We start from the raw sequence: 15,099 nt of genomic DNA on the forward strand, positions 1-15,099 counted from the left end.
TTGTCTGACTACAATGCACTGTGCCGCGATTCACTAAGATTGTGGTCCCAATATCCTGCATTTGTCGCTTCCCTGCTCAGGTTCAACAGGGTCCACCATCTTTTTAGTGGTACATGTAAGCGCTTGTGCTTGCAACACAATTTGAAAGTTAAACTTTGCACTCAGTCCGAATCGGTCGGATCGCCCTTTAAATTGTATTGCATGGAAGCCAGCGCAGCTGTGCCAAAAAAGGGTTGTATGAGACACAATCGCAAAGCCCCCGCTACTTAAATACCCGTGCAAGCTTTTTTTCAATTGAAAAAAGGTACACAGTCCGAAAAAAAGTGTGTCAGGGGCTTCACTGCAGCTTCATACCTGCCAGTGCCTGTGAATTAGAGTCTACAATCTTAATAACTCTGTCTCTGTAAGTGCAATAAGTAGCTAGTATTCCTTCACCTTTTTCAGCTCATCTCTTTGTTTTTAATAGCCACTCAATAGATTATATACAGCTGCAGCCTGAAAAAAAAAACAGGCATTGCTTTCTCTGAGGTTAAGGGGAGATTCAGTTAATTCAAGGTCAATGATAAACTCACATTAATATTTAATGACAAAGACAATAAATATTTGCCACCTCAATGGTGGGACTATATACGTTTCTCCCATGGTGTGGCCTCTTTTCTCTCCCAAATGAGTCCTCCCTCTAAGTTCACCCTTAGCTCATGCAGGTAGTCTCTTTCCACTCCCTTCTCCTTCCATTCTGATCTTGTTCACTTCTCTCCTTACAGTTGTTTTGGTTTATCTTGATGGGACCTTACTATGTTATTTGGGGCTTTTGGCCTCAGTTGGAAGCTGTGACCTCACTCGTCCTCAGAAGCTTTCTGACTATGTACGCTTAAAACAAAGTGATAAGATATAATATGCTGTATAAACACTATAGGGGATATTCATGAAGGCTTGTTTGCCAGTTTTCTTGTGCTGCAGCCCTGAAATAGTCATAATTCCTTGTGCCAGGTATTGTGACTTTTTCCTCCCTTACTCCACCTCCACGTCAAGTAGCTGTGAAGGGGTATGAAGGTTGCATGCCCACAGTGTTCATGCCCCGTACCTGCACACTCACCCTTTCAGGCCTGAACTGGCAAAGGTTAAAGTGCAATTCAGCCTGGCTTACCGGTACCAATCAGCTGCCGGATACATCAGGAGGATGGAGCCTCTTTGTGTATCTTGCATGGAGATAAGACAGGGATTTACTATAAGCTGGCTCACCTAGTGCCCGTGTGTTAAATAACCCCCTATGGGCCACATTTATCACTTTTGTGCGCCTAAGTGTAGTAGTTGCGCCTAAATTCGGGCGCACTGTTTTGCCAGAATTATCACAAGCTACAACCATCTGTGATAAGTATATTTTCTGCCTCTTATTAATCACTTTACTTTAACACAGTTTAGGCGCAGTTTAGGCGCAATGTTAGATTCGGGAACTTACATGTCATCCTGCTACAAGCTCCTCTCTGCTTCTCCCACAGCCCAGAATGAAGATAACACTCACAGCAGCACCCAGGTGTGTGACACCCTGCACCCAGTGACCTCCTCAGCAGGGGCTTCTCCTAGAGGGGATCCCCCAGTGCTGGTCTCCTGCTGCACCCCTGTAATTCTGCACAGTATCCCCCTCAGACACTGTGCAGAATTACATGGGGGACACTTGTTTGTAGTATCTGCAAGCTTCTGCAAACTTGTGCAAACTTCTCTTGCTCTTGCTGTGAGCTCAGCGTTTTGCAGAATATTTTGTAAATAGAAGGTGATGAACTGTAAATAGAGTCTGCAGCTCCTGTCTGCAGAGTATCTAATGTATCTATTATATGTTCCAGTGTCTGGCTGAGCTCTGCTGCTAGAAATGAGCTCTTCTGCAAAGGGGCTCAGTGCTTTCTTCTCAGATAACGCCACCTTCGGGCTGGAGTGTTTTTGCGCCCGTTTTTGCGCCTAAATACAAAAGTCGCACGTGATGAATATCATTAGGCGCAGCAAAACATCTGGAATTGAACGATAGATGAGGGAAAGCTGGTTATTTTAGCTGCGCGGCTAATTTGACGTTTAATCGCAAAAATGGCGCAAAAACGGTGCGCCTAAACGAAAAGGCGCAAAAACAACAGAAAAAACAAGTGATAAATGTGGCCCTATGTCTTTTTTCAACTTGATAATATATGTGTGCAAACAAAATAAAAACCATCATATGAAAACACTGCAGGTAATTTATGAATCAATTTATATCAAGATTTTGCCAATTTTGTTGCGACCGCTGGTATATGACAATTTACAGACTAATGTGACACTTCTATGTGATCACATCCTTTAATATAATTTATCCCAGAAACCACAGATCAGTGTGGTGAACCCTTCCAAATTCTGTATCAAGGATAGGCCGTGAGGATTTTCTCTTTTGCCTATCCTAAAATCTGATCAGGACAAGGACAATAAGACAGGATAATAAGGACAACGATTTCTATGACGGCCTTTGAGGAGTTGCTATTGATGAGACAGATAAGATGATTAATGACTTCGTCACAAATCATAAATCATTTGCCAGTCTCCAATAAACTTTTATGGAAGTTAATTATTTTACAAAAAGTTTTACCTTATCTGCCACACAGACTAATATAACTGATCCATGTTACACTTCTGGAGCGCTGCTGAGTAGTGTAGGGGGATGAACTTGTAAGTAAAATCTACCATCATGGATTATCATTTTTTTTTTGAGCCTTAAGATATTGAACATTACCAGAGCCCCTCTGTGATACAGGTTCACAGGCTGTTACAATGTGTCACCATCCCCCTGTTCCCTTGATACCGTCTGCTGTAATGTTACGTCAGCAGAGGGAGTTTCAGCACATAGTGGGAGGGGTAAAGTGCTCCTTGCACTATGTAACAGGACAGGGGTGTAACTAGGAGAGACTGGCCCCCATAGCTGAGAAGGCATGAACCCCCCGCTTCCCCTTAAACATAAAAAATCCATAGCTCCCAACTTTCATAGCAGAGAAACAACACAGAATTTTTTTCCAATAACTACACCTTTTGCCCCACACCCACACTGCGTAATTTCCCTCTTAGTGCCCTCCATCATCCCCTCAAATTGTGTCTCTTCAGCTCCCTGTCACACTATAGACCCTTTAATATTGTGCCCCCAGGTCACCCTCATAATTTGTGCCCTCAGAAATGCCCCCTCTTACTCTGCCCCAGCAGCTCCCCTCTTAATGTGCCCCCCCAGAAGCTCTCCCTTTTACTGTACCAAACAGTCCTATATAAAGTCTTCTCACCCTCTATGGATTCATAAGGTCCCCTCACGCCCATGGATTCCTTATGAACAGCCTTTTGTGGGCCCCCAGCAACTCTGGACCCCAGTACTTGCCTGGGGATGCTCAGTGTTGTCGCTAGCTCTGGGTCGGATAGTGATCCCAACTTTCGACAGACATTGCCAAATCACTTGGATTTGTTGTGGAATGTATTTGTTGAAGTTTGTGATCCTTTCCTTGTTCCTTTACAAAATTTCCGATTATAGATGACAAAGGTGCGACACAATTAGAAAATCTAATTAATACAATTATCTTTTAATTAGAATACATTGACCCCATCAAATGGTAACTTCCTTTCAATAATTGTTAAAGATGGGAGTACAAAATCGTATAATAGATTTTCTTTATTTTTGTGATGTTTTACACAATAAACTCACACAGTAGCATTTGATTTTACTTAGATAAAATACATTTATAGCAATTTACAAAGTTTTTGAATTTTTTCTGAAAACATTTGCATAACATTTTATTAAACACAATACTTTACATACAGGTCATTTTGTTGAAAAACATAGTCATATTTTATAGTCTTTATTCAATAAAGCACAGCCTCACAAAGAAATTAGTGCCCCCTTTTTTTAGCATGTAAGAAAATTAGAAATTTAAAAAGATGTCATCTGGTACTTGAATTTTTTTTTTTCTAAATTAAGGTATTAGTAGAATGTAAACAAATGTGACATTTACAAAAGGCATTTTAGTTATCAAATATTCATGCAGGTGTTTACTTGAAACAACTGATGTATCTTTTCGAAACTGATGTGTTACTGTATACTATTATTATGTTACGCCCTCTATAAAAGAAAGGAACAAAAAAAGAAGAAAAAAAGTCAGTTTTGGCACTTTAAGTATAAAATGACTTACATGGACAAAGTCCATGTAACGAGCACAGTTTCAGGGATCACTGAAACAATCAGAAATCATGTTTAAGACTTTGGAAAGTTTGAGTAGAAAAAGTCACATACCTGATACACTGTACTAAGATCACAACTTTTTGAAACTTTGACTTAGAACCACCTTATAATCCGAAATCCCAAATAGGGATCAATACAATATGAATGTGGAAACGGGATAGAATTATTGTTTTCCGACAGTCTGCTTTGTACTAACCAGTTAACACTGAGTTCAGAAACAAGATGCTATAAACTCAGTGTTAGATGCTTTAAAAAATGTGCATCACATTCATTCAGGGTTACATCCACATTGGTCTTCATCCATTGGTGTAACAAATTTTTGACTAAATCAATTTCTCAATTTACTCTTTTACAATACTTTAACTCTTACCACCCAAAGTCTGTAAGAAGTGTCAAAAGTGCTTAGTCAAGGGACATCTAGAAATTGAATCCATGGTAGCTTTGTTGTACAAAATGTTGAATGTTGGACAAGACAATTGATCAAATGTTACCGTTCTGTATGGTAGAGACACCATCCAGGGGACCCTTCATTGTAAACACATAACCATCCAAACTACTAGACCGTGACATACTTCTTTTGCAGCAAAGTCCACATATTTACCACAGTATATACCAATAAAATTTTCCTTCCGACTTTTTGTACCTATCTTCCACATTTTTGTAAACATGTGCTACAGTTTTCGACATTAATATAATCTTTATAACTTTATATCTATACTCAGAAAATATAACTTCTTCATCTTCTATATTTTGGTCTGGCAGTGTTCTCTATATCTTATATTTCTTATATATCTTATATGTTGAGGAACCGATGACCTCCGAAGGTCGCCGGAATGATGATTTATACATACTTCTTCTTAAACCCTGTTTTTGTGAGGTTATGAAAGAGGAACAATCATGAAAAGTGGTGAGACATCCAAGATATCTGAATGTCTCCCCTGTTGAGCACCTTTTCTTTAGTATGATTTGCACTCTTAATAATAAGCAGGTTACAGAAGAACTAGCTAACATAATAAAACAATTATACCATTGTAAGTGAATTACACCCACACTTTGTCAAAGTAAAACTGTGAGGACAGATCTGCACAAAATTCTGGTAAGTCAAGTGCGATTATTCCACAATAACAGAGCTGAATGTCGTATTCTGTACAAAGGCAGTCCCTACTGTCCTAGCAGAAGAACTGTTAAAAGAACTACGTAATCATAATGTGCCTGCGCAGATATGCTATCTAGACTTGTAACAAGCACCAACCTCCTCATGTTAGCTCAGAATCATCTGCAAATATAAGTATTTTACAAAAAAAAAAAAAAAATTGCAATTGAAACAATTTCTGAGATTAAGGACCAGAAAATTTCAGAATTGGCACATTCATGAAATAAAGTGTCTACGTTCCGTTCTACTTGCTCTGTAGTAAATTTTTGTAAAGTAACTGATTGTATGATGCTTTTATCCCTTCGCATTGGTTTCATTTATTTGCGTTGTGCTTTTACCTTGTCCCATTCTGCACAAGTGTGTAATTTGTTAGTGTTCAAGTCAGTATTCCTTATCCACAGACCATCTGACCATTTGTAATTTTGGCACGTGTAAGATCATTTTCTGCTTTATCTCCAAACTAATAAGAGCACAAGCTTTATCAAAGTAGAATACACTCTAGAAAAAAATTTGATGGAAACATTGTTCATATTTCTCATTCTTTGTATGTGCGTGTTGGTGATGTTCCTTTATAGAAGATGTTCCGAGTGCTTTCTGGGCTGTTACTCCTTTCAGGAATTAAAATGATGTTGCCTTTTCTTCTTAGAGTAGAGTCGCGACTTGATGCTATAGATACAGTCTCTGAGCCAATTTCGCTACCTTCTACCGGTGTCACTCGTATTGTGGTTATTCCATGAAGAAGGTGATCATTATCAATGTTGCTTCTCTTTCTTTCAGTTGTGCCAAAAGAGTCTTTTAACGACTCACAACTTTCTGAGTCCCTGTTGAGGTCATTCAATTCATAAGCTTGACGCAAAGTTCCTTTCTCAGGAGCTTTCCATTTCCATGATCCACTTCCTTCACCCTCTAGAGGCATTTGAATAATTGGCCTGTTATTTTCAGGATGGGCTTCAATCCGGACAATATTTGTTGGTTCATGTTCCGTGAGAGCTTTGTACCTGATCGATCCAGTACAACTGACTGTACTCCCCTCTGAACTTTTGGGGCTACCTTGAAGCATCCCTTGTTGTTTTGACATGGCTATGACTTGCATAATTCTTGGCTGACTATTGCTACGGCAAGCAACACTTTTCTCTGCCACCTTTAGCCACTTTGATCTGGCCGAACTACATTTAGGAGATGTAGATATGATGTTTTCATGAGTTTCTTCAGGAATATGAACGAGTTGAGAAGATCCAGGGCGTGATTGTATAGAAACTCTTGGTCCTCCAGGGATACCAGTATTATTGCAGCCTGGTACACTACCAGGTTGTAATTTGAGGTATGGATTTCCTGGTCCAATATGGTCTCCATTTACACCAACCCGGACAGGCTCAGAGCTAGATCTCATTTCTATAATTCTTTGAGGTGAAAGTCCTGATTCAGTTTCGATGACCTGCAAAGATAGTTTTCGGCTTTCATTTTTAGTTTTCCATTGAGACAACAGTTGTTTAGAGCGAGCAGAGTCCATTGAAGCATGAATAGTTGCATTTCTCCTTGCTGGATCTTCTAATGATGGTGTATGAACCCTGGGCAAAGTATTGCTAAAAGTAACCATGTTCTCCTTGCCCATGGGACTTCGAGGGGTTATAACTTCTACATCAGTACTTGCTCTTTTAATGTTTGTCAAAGAACCTGTTTCACGGTTATTTCGATTTAAGATAATTTCAGAAGGATGCGAAGAAATACCATCAATGCTGCTGCCATTTTTCCCAGGTAATATCCTACTTGCATCTTGACTAATTTCCGTTAGTGACCTCAATGGTTCTCTAAGTGGAGGAGGAGGAGGTTTCTGTGGAATGTTATCCTCACTGGGCTGAAAGTTTCCAACAGCATATAGACCCTGGAATATGAAACATTGACAACATAAAAGTACAGCTCTTAGATAAACAAGAAGAACAAGCTAAAGATCTAAGATAATAATGATAGACGAATGATAGACATAGACGTCACCTCCCTCTCCCAGCAAGGTAGAGGGAGGTGCAAGAGGCATGCATAATTAGCAGCACGGAGAGCGGGGATGAGATGCCCAGCACTCCAGGCTGCTAATTATGCATGCCTCTGGCACCACCATCTCCCATGCTGGGAGAGGGATGTGATGTCACGAAGGGGGCAGGCATAACTATACGTTTTTTTTCTAGGTAATCCTGGGTGTCAAGACTAGCAAAGGATCACCATCAAGAGGAGCGTAGGTGAGTATTAGAGATGAGCGAGCATTAAAATGCTCGGGTACTCGTTACTCGAGCCGAACATTTCCTGATGCTTGAGTGCTCGTTTCGAGTAACGAGCCCCATTGAAATCAATGGGAGACCCGAGCATTTTTTAGTAAAATTAAAAACTGAACGAGCACTGTTCAGTGCAGATGTTTTCACTAAAAGAACAGAGTGAAAGAACACTGCAGAACAGATTGCAGATGGTCGCGAACATCTGCGATCTGTTCCGGAGACACGCGTGCAGAACGATGTTCTCTGCAATAGTATTTGAAGAACAATATGTGTGAAGAACAACTTGCAGATGTTTGGAAACATCTGCAAGTTGTTCTTCACACATATTGTTCTTCAAATACTATTGCGGAGAACACCGTTCTGCAAACGTGTCTCCGGGACATCTGCGATCTGCTCCGGAGACACGGTGTTCTCCGCATATTCACACATCTTCACACATATTGTTCTTCAAATACTATTGCACCGTGCAAGCGTGTCTCCGGAACATCTGCGATCTGCTCCGGAGACACGCGTGCAGAACGGTGTTCTCCGCAATAGTATTTGAAGAACAATATGTGTGAAGAACAACTTGCAGATGTTTGACAACATCTGCAAGTTGTTCTCTACACATATTGTTCTTCGAATACTATTGCGGAGAACACCGTTCTGCACGCGTGTCTCCGGAGCAGATCGCAGATGTTCGCGAACATCTGCAATCTATTCTGCACAGTGTTCTTTCACTGTGTTCTTCAATTAAATGATTAAATTAAATGTTTTAATTGTATTTTTTTTACTGTTCTTTACTTTTTTTTTTTTTAATTAAATGCTCGTTATCGAGCAGGGCAAATACTCGTCCGAGCAACGAGCCGGTCCGAGTATGCTAATACTCGACCGAGCATTAAGCTCGGACGAGTATACTCGCTCATCACTAGTGAGTATCTGAACATGCTTTTTTTTTGCTATTTTAAATGTAAGATTTCCTTTAAAGTTTTTATGGATAGTTTGTGCAGCTCAGAAATGTCTTAGTATTTCGTTTTTTATTTGGTGATGGTCCAAAGCAAAACAACAAGTCTGCTGTTTGCAATTGTATAGTATGAACACGTTTAAATTAGGGGGTTTTTGATAATAATTTTCTTTTCATAGATGGATTTTTCTAATACAACATGCTTGACAAAGCACTATTATTATGGGGGCTGCAAGCTTTCATTTATTGTGTTAGCTTTCCAAAACATTTTGCTTTTAAAGAGAACCTGTCAGCTTCTCTTGTGGATCTGTTTTGGTAAATACATGCATTACCAATGAAATAGCAATTTGAGACACATCCTATAGACGGGTTCAATGGTAATGCCCAGATGTCAAGTTATTTAGACATTTTTAGTTGAAAACAAGTAATGGAATGGCACTCACCGCAATGACTCCTTCTAATGCAAATTTATTTGTGCATACTCACAAAAACAAGATGTGCTTGTTACAATTCATGGGGAGGGGAGGACGCAGGGACTCACAAAACGACAAATAGGACAGCTGTTTCGCGCACACGGCGCTTCATCTGGCTTGTCTATTTGTCGTTTTGTGAGTCCCTGCGTCCTTCCCGTCCCCATGAATTGTAACAAGCACATCTTGTTTTTGTGAGTATGCACAAATAAATTTGCATTAGAAGGAGTCATTGCGGTGAGTGCCATTCCATTACTTGTTTTCAACATAAGTTATGTTACATAGTTACAAAGCTATTCAACATGTTTAGAGCTTTCTAGAGAGGTAAGTTCTTTTAAAAGAGACTTTACCAATGTCTTAATCTGGCTTTTCTTGAAAAGACCTAAATAAGGGCACAACGGGCATTAACATGTATTGTACACCAGTTTACAATAGTAGCAATTTGTGGAACACGGTCAAGAAACGGTGGCTTTTCCCACTTTACACCCTGCAAATCACACTTTTATTGAAAAGTGGGTTCAGCGAGAAGGCACATAGACTTACTATAGCCTGGACCAGGATACCGGTGAAGGTTATAGCTGAAATCTTTGCCAGGCCGGTATTCCAGACTAGCTGGTTACTAGGTGAATTAAAAGTGGACTAGGATCTGCCAGACTAAATAAATCCCCATACTTAATTGGTAAAACATATTTGTGGCTTATCCAGAGTATAGTATAACATAAGATCGGGGAGGGTATGACAGCCAGGACCACGTTCATTTAATAGCAGAGCTGCAGTTTTCATATAAACAATAGAGATAGTGATAGCAAGCATAAATATATAAATTAGATATAAGTGTATAAATATTATGTTTCCCATGATTCATACTTACCAGATAGATAGCTATTCCTCCGCCCAGGAGAAAGCCGCTATATACATCTATTGGATGGTTCTTGTACTGAGTGATACGAGTAAATCCACATATAATCCCACAAATTATAAAGGAGAACACAAGCAATGGCTTCAGCAGTTTAGAGGAATCTGTAAGTGTCGCATTGAAATACATCTATAAAGTAAGGAGAATAATATTAGTATTGCATTTTTATAGAGAAAAGTTCACATCAGATTCCAATACAGTAGGAACAGTAGTTGCCATCCCATCCTATAAAACAACAGCTATGGCTGCTACTGGTCGCTACTGACGTGCAAAATGTTTTATCTAGTGAACAGATTTGATCTACAACAGTGGTCCCCAAACTTCTTGTATTTGGGGACCGGCTGCACCCAAAATATTTTTCCTGGGACCGGAACCATGGTCCATTGAAAAAGAAATATTGTGTCCAGCAAATTTTCCAACCAATATAATCCAACCAACTAATTCCTGCAGCCCCCAATCTAAAATGCCCCCTTTTCTGTACCATCCTTTACTGTAGCTCCCTTTATAGTTCCCCCTTTTCTGTAGCCCCTTCTGATAGTGCTCCTTTTTCTGTAGCCCCCTCTGCATCCCACGCATGAGTCCACCTGAGTATAAGCCAAGGCACCTAATTTAATCACAAAATAAACTGGGAATCTTAGTGACTTGAGCATAAGCCTAGTGTGGTAAAAAGCCAATACTCATTAACAAAATGCCTAGCAGAGACCCCCTCAAAAATACCCAGCCCCCATAGTGATGTCCCCTGCTCAGCCCCCATAGTGATGTCCCCTGCTCAGCCCCCATAGTGATGTCCCCTGCTCAGCCCCCATAGTGATGTCCCCTGCTCAGCCCCCATAGCGATGTCCCCTGCTCAGCCCCCATAGCGATGTCCCCGGCTCAGCCCCCATAGCGATGTCCCCGGCTCAGCCCCCATAGCGATGTCCCCGGCTCAGCCCCCATAGCGATGTCCCCGGCTCAGCCCCCATAGCGATGTCCCCGGCTCAGCCCCCATAGCGATGTCCCCTGCTCAGTCCCCAAAGTGATGTGCCCTGCCCAGCCCTGCCCCCATAGTGATGAGCACAGCCCAGCCCCCATGGTGATGAGCACAGCCCAGCTCCCATAGTGATGGGCACAGCCCAGTTCCCATAGTGATGAGCACATCCCCGCCCCCATAGTGATGAGCACATCCCCGCCCCCATAGTGATGTCACCAGCCCCCATAGTTATATGCCTTGCCCAGCACCCATACTAATAAAAAAAATGTATACTTAACTCCGATCCTCTTTTTCTCCCCACGGCTCCAGATTCTTCTATGTATGCTGCCAGTGCACACAAACTATATCAGGCGGCCAATTATTTCATAGTGTGTGGCACTGGCAGCGCACATAGAAGTGCCTCTGGCCGTCTACCGTGAGCCGCGTGCAGAGGAAGAACCAGGAGCCGTGGGTAGAAGAGGAGCATCGGAGGTGAATATACAGAATTTTTAAAGTTCCTTCGGCCGCGGCCCAGGACCGGGTGTTCCACGGCCCAGTCTTGGGCCACGGCCCGGTGGTTGGGGACCACTGATTCTACAGTACTGTGGTAAAATACAAACTGTATTTCACAAAGGACAATGAGCCAGTGAGATACTGTGCAGCAAAACTATACCATTAAATAAGAAAATAAAGTAAACATTTTTTTACATTTTTTTTACATTTTCTTATTTAATGGTATAGTTTTGCTGCACAGTATCTCACTGGCTCATTGTCCTTTGTGAAATACAGTTTGTATTTTACTACATGGAAATGAGAACATTATCCATTTAGAAGATGTCTCCTGGGATGTTGTAATTGCTTGTTAAAAAACTTAAAAGTGCTAATCGTATGCAGTTTTATATAATAGCTCATTGTAATATATGATATGTGAACGTGTGATCTTTCATTCAGGGCATTTTTTAAAGTATCTTCATAAATCTATTCACACATTTGCTAATCCTGTTATTAATTCTCTTTTTTTTAATTCACCATGTGTGTTGCTTATGATTTAATAATCTATATATTTAAGAACAATTTAGAAAAGTAAAAACTATCACCGGGTAACAGTCACAGTAACAGTTTAAAGGGAACCTGTCATCAGCATATATGCAAGTCGGAACTGTATATTTTATAATTGTAACCCCAGCCAAATTTTTTTTTGTCTCTGTGACAATTAGATTTTAAAAAACTGTTTATTGTAGTCTAAGGATAAAGTACAGTAAATTACCAACATCCATAGGTCCGTTTGTAACTAGGGGTCGTCTGTAAGTCTGGTGTTCTTAAATAGGGGACCGCCTGTATTTGTGTTCACATCTTATGCTATACTGAAACCCTTGTTAGTGACACAAGTATCCTGCTACCTTTTTTTCCTTGTCTATGTGTGCACTCTATACGACCGCTTTGACGGTTTCCACACAAAACATCCTATGTAACCAGTGGTTTGGGATAAATCCACTCAGATTCCAATGAAGAGCAAGACAGATTTCTTAAACGGCCTGTCACGGGGGACCCACTCTGCTGCACAGCCCCCGATCCGGACCTTTGTCACGGGTACCCCCACGATCCATGTCGCGGATCGTGGGTGCAGCCGTGCTCCGCTGCATGTGCTGTCCAGGCCTGTACTTACCTCTCCAGGCTCCAGGCTGTGGTTCGGTCCATGCTGCACACCTCCTGCGACTAGGCCGCTAGTCACACACACTCTCCCCGAATTTAAAGGGCCAGAGTCCTCCTAATTGGCGCTGGCATCCCGGCTCTGCCATATATTCTGGAAGCTCCCAGCATCCCCTGACGGAACTTCAGGTCTTTCTGCTGAAGAGAAAGCCTCCTGTGTGTTTCCAAATGACTCCGAGTTTCCTGAGCATTTCCAGACGCCTCCGAGTTTCATGAGCGTTTCCAGATGCCTTCGTGATTCCTGTGATGTTCCCATGTTCCTGTGGTGTCCCTGTAATCCTGTGGCGGTCCTGTAATCCTCTGGAGGTCCTGCCAGCAGTCCTTCCGAGGGTCCTGCCAGCCGTCCTTCCGAGGTCCTGCCAGCCGTCCTTCCGAGGTCCTGCCAGCCGTCCTTCCGAGGTCCTGCCAGCCGTCCTTCCGAGGTCCTGCCAGCCGTCCTTCCCGTGGTCCTGCCTTCTTGTGGTCCTGCCTTCCTGTGGTCCTGCCTTCCCTGTGTCCCTACCTTGGCTGCCACCGCGGGTCTAGTCGCACCCGTGGAGCAACCTGGTGGCTCCCCGCCGCAGCAAGACCATCCCGCTTTGCGGCGGACTCTGGCGAAGACCAGGAGTACACTTAGACTCCGCTCCCGGGTTCCGGCTAGTATCGTTATCCCCCGCGGTGGTCCAGGGAGTCCACAGACTTTAGCCTCTGAGACTCTTCCTGCACCTTAGTGCGTGACACGGCATACCCAACACATTCAGATTTTAACCTGAAACTAGAAGGTCCGATTTCTCTCATTCTATTATGGTATATGGAGATTATTCTCTACCTTTCTCTCCCCTATTTTTGGCCTTCATTGGTATACTGATTGGTATATTGAATAAATCACTTTGTTTTAAATACAGAATTAAAAGTTATGTTTTTATCACTAGGTGTATTTTATTAAAAAAAAGTTTAGTTGGAAATGCAGGAAGGAATAGACTTTAGTGCTATGAGTCAGCATGGGGCTGTGTATTAAAAAAATTCAAAAATGTAAACATTTTTACAAAAGAGGTTACTGAGCAAAATGTTAAACAGTAAGGCTACATTCACACTAACGCATGGGGGACGTATATACGGCCGACGTATATACGGCCGTTATACGTCCCCCTACGGGAGCGGTTCCGTACCCAGGGAAAAAGATAGGACCTGTCCTATCTTTTCCCGTAATACGGCGCCGTGCGCCATAGGTTGCTATGGAGAGGGGCGGGGGTGAGCTGCGCTCACCTCCTTCTCCTCTCCCCGTACACTGCCGTTGCCCGCTACGGTACGGTACGGGCGGACAACGGCAGTGTGAATATAGCCTTAAAGCATGTGAAATAATTCCAATTTACATGTTAAAATCGGGTCCATGAAAATAAAATTCTTTTGCACCTGCCCTGGACCAGGTGCAGAATTGCACCAAAATTGGCGCAAAAATGACGCAAAAATGTCACACGGAACATCTGGGAAAACAGATACATGAGGCACACTGCAAAAATGGCACAAAAACGGCAAAAGTTGCTAAAATTAGACAATTTGGCTAGCTGAAACTATGATACATGTGCCCCTGTATGTCATGTTCTGTATGTCATGTATCATTGTGAAAATAGGGCTCAGTGGTATTGTTCAGCAGCATTAGCTTTCATGGAAATCCACAGCAGCCGAGATGAGAACACATATAGTAGGTCATGTTTTTTTTCTAGTCTTCGCTGTGGTGCGCAGTGGGTTAATGTGTGGGTTTGGGCAGAATATGAAGAATTAATTGATAGTTAGGAGGTTTGGCTGCCTGCCTCTCCTGTTTCAGCTGTTCTATCTGTAGGAGGGAAAAAGATGTATTTTCAGCACAGTTAAAAGCTTGTCGTCGTGTCAATCACTGTCTGATTTTGTATTGCTTCTAAAGTTATCGGAACATTCCGTATGCAAAATATTCTGTTTTACAGAACCTTCCTGACAGATGTAGAAAGCCTTCCAAGTGACTTGAGCTATCCGTCACCCTATGTTGGGATATTTACTCTACATAAAATCATATATGTGTAATAATATATATGAAAATCACCGTTGTGATTCATTTATCATGTGTCCATTTGGCCCCTAGTACATACACCTAACACAAAACAATATATATATTGAGACAAGAAATATTGATCACAGGTAGATCACTTTGGATTAGTGAGGGCATTGCATAGGAGCATAAAAATCGTGGGGCGGTAAAGTATGGCACTGTTATTAAAGTTATAAGTTATTAAAACAAGTGGAAGAATATTTATATTGCAGGGTTATAACATACCCACAGCCATAATGTACCACCCGTCTACTACACTGAAATTCCCCAACACGTGTTTCGGCGCTAGCCTTCATCTGGGGGTAAAGTTCCTTTAACTATACTGGAGTTTTATATGTCCACCAACCAATGACGGCATCGCTCACTCACCTGTAGTGAGATGTTTATTGGTCCGAGCTGAA

At 41.8% G+C, this 15,099-nt stretch overlaps 1 protein-coding gene across 1 annotated transcript in view; it reads right to left on the bottom strand.

Moving 5' to 3' along the window:
- Positions 1 to 3,646: 3,646 nt before the first annotated feature.
- Positions 3,647 to 15,099, bottom strand: part of PLPPR4 (phospholipid phosphatase related 4) — a 77,884-nt gene continuing 66,431 nt past the window's right edge. Inside the window, exons 6-7 of the mRNA XM_072129166.1 lie at positions 9,933 to 10,106; positions 3,647 to 7,266 (exon numbers count right to left, since the gene is read on the bottom strand). Coding sequence (XP_071985267.1) covers positions 5,920 to 7,266; positions 9,933 to 10,106 — 1,521 coding nt within the window. The 3' untranslated portion in view covers positions 3,647 to 5,919. The remainder of the gene's footprint in view (positions 7,267 to 9,932; positions 10,107 to 15,099) is intronic.

Source organism: Engystomops pustulosus, chromosome 10 (assembly GCF_040894005.1).
Source record: "Engystomops pustulosus chromosome 10, aEngPut4.maternal, whole genome shotgun sequence".
Taxonomy (NCBI): Eukaryota; Metazoa; Chordata; class Amphibia; order Anura; family Leptodactylidae; genus Engystomops; species Engystomops pustulosus.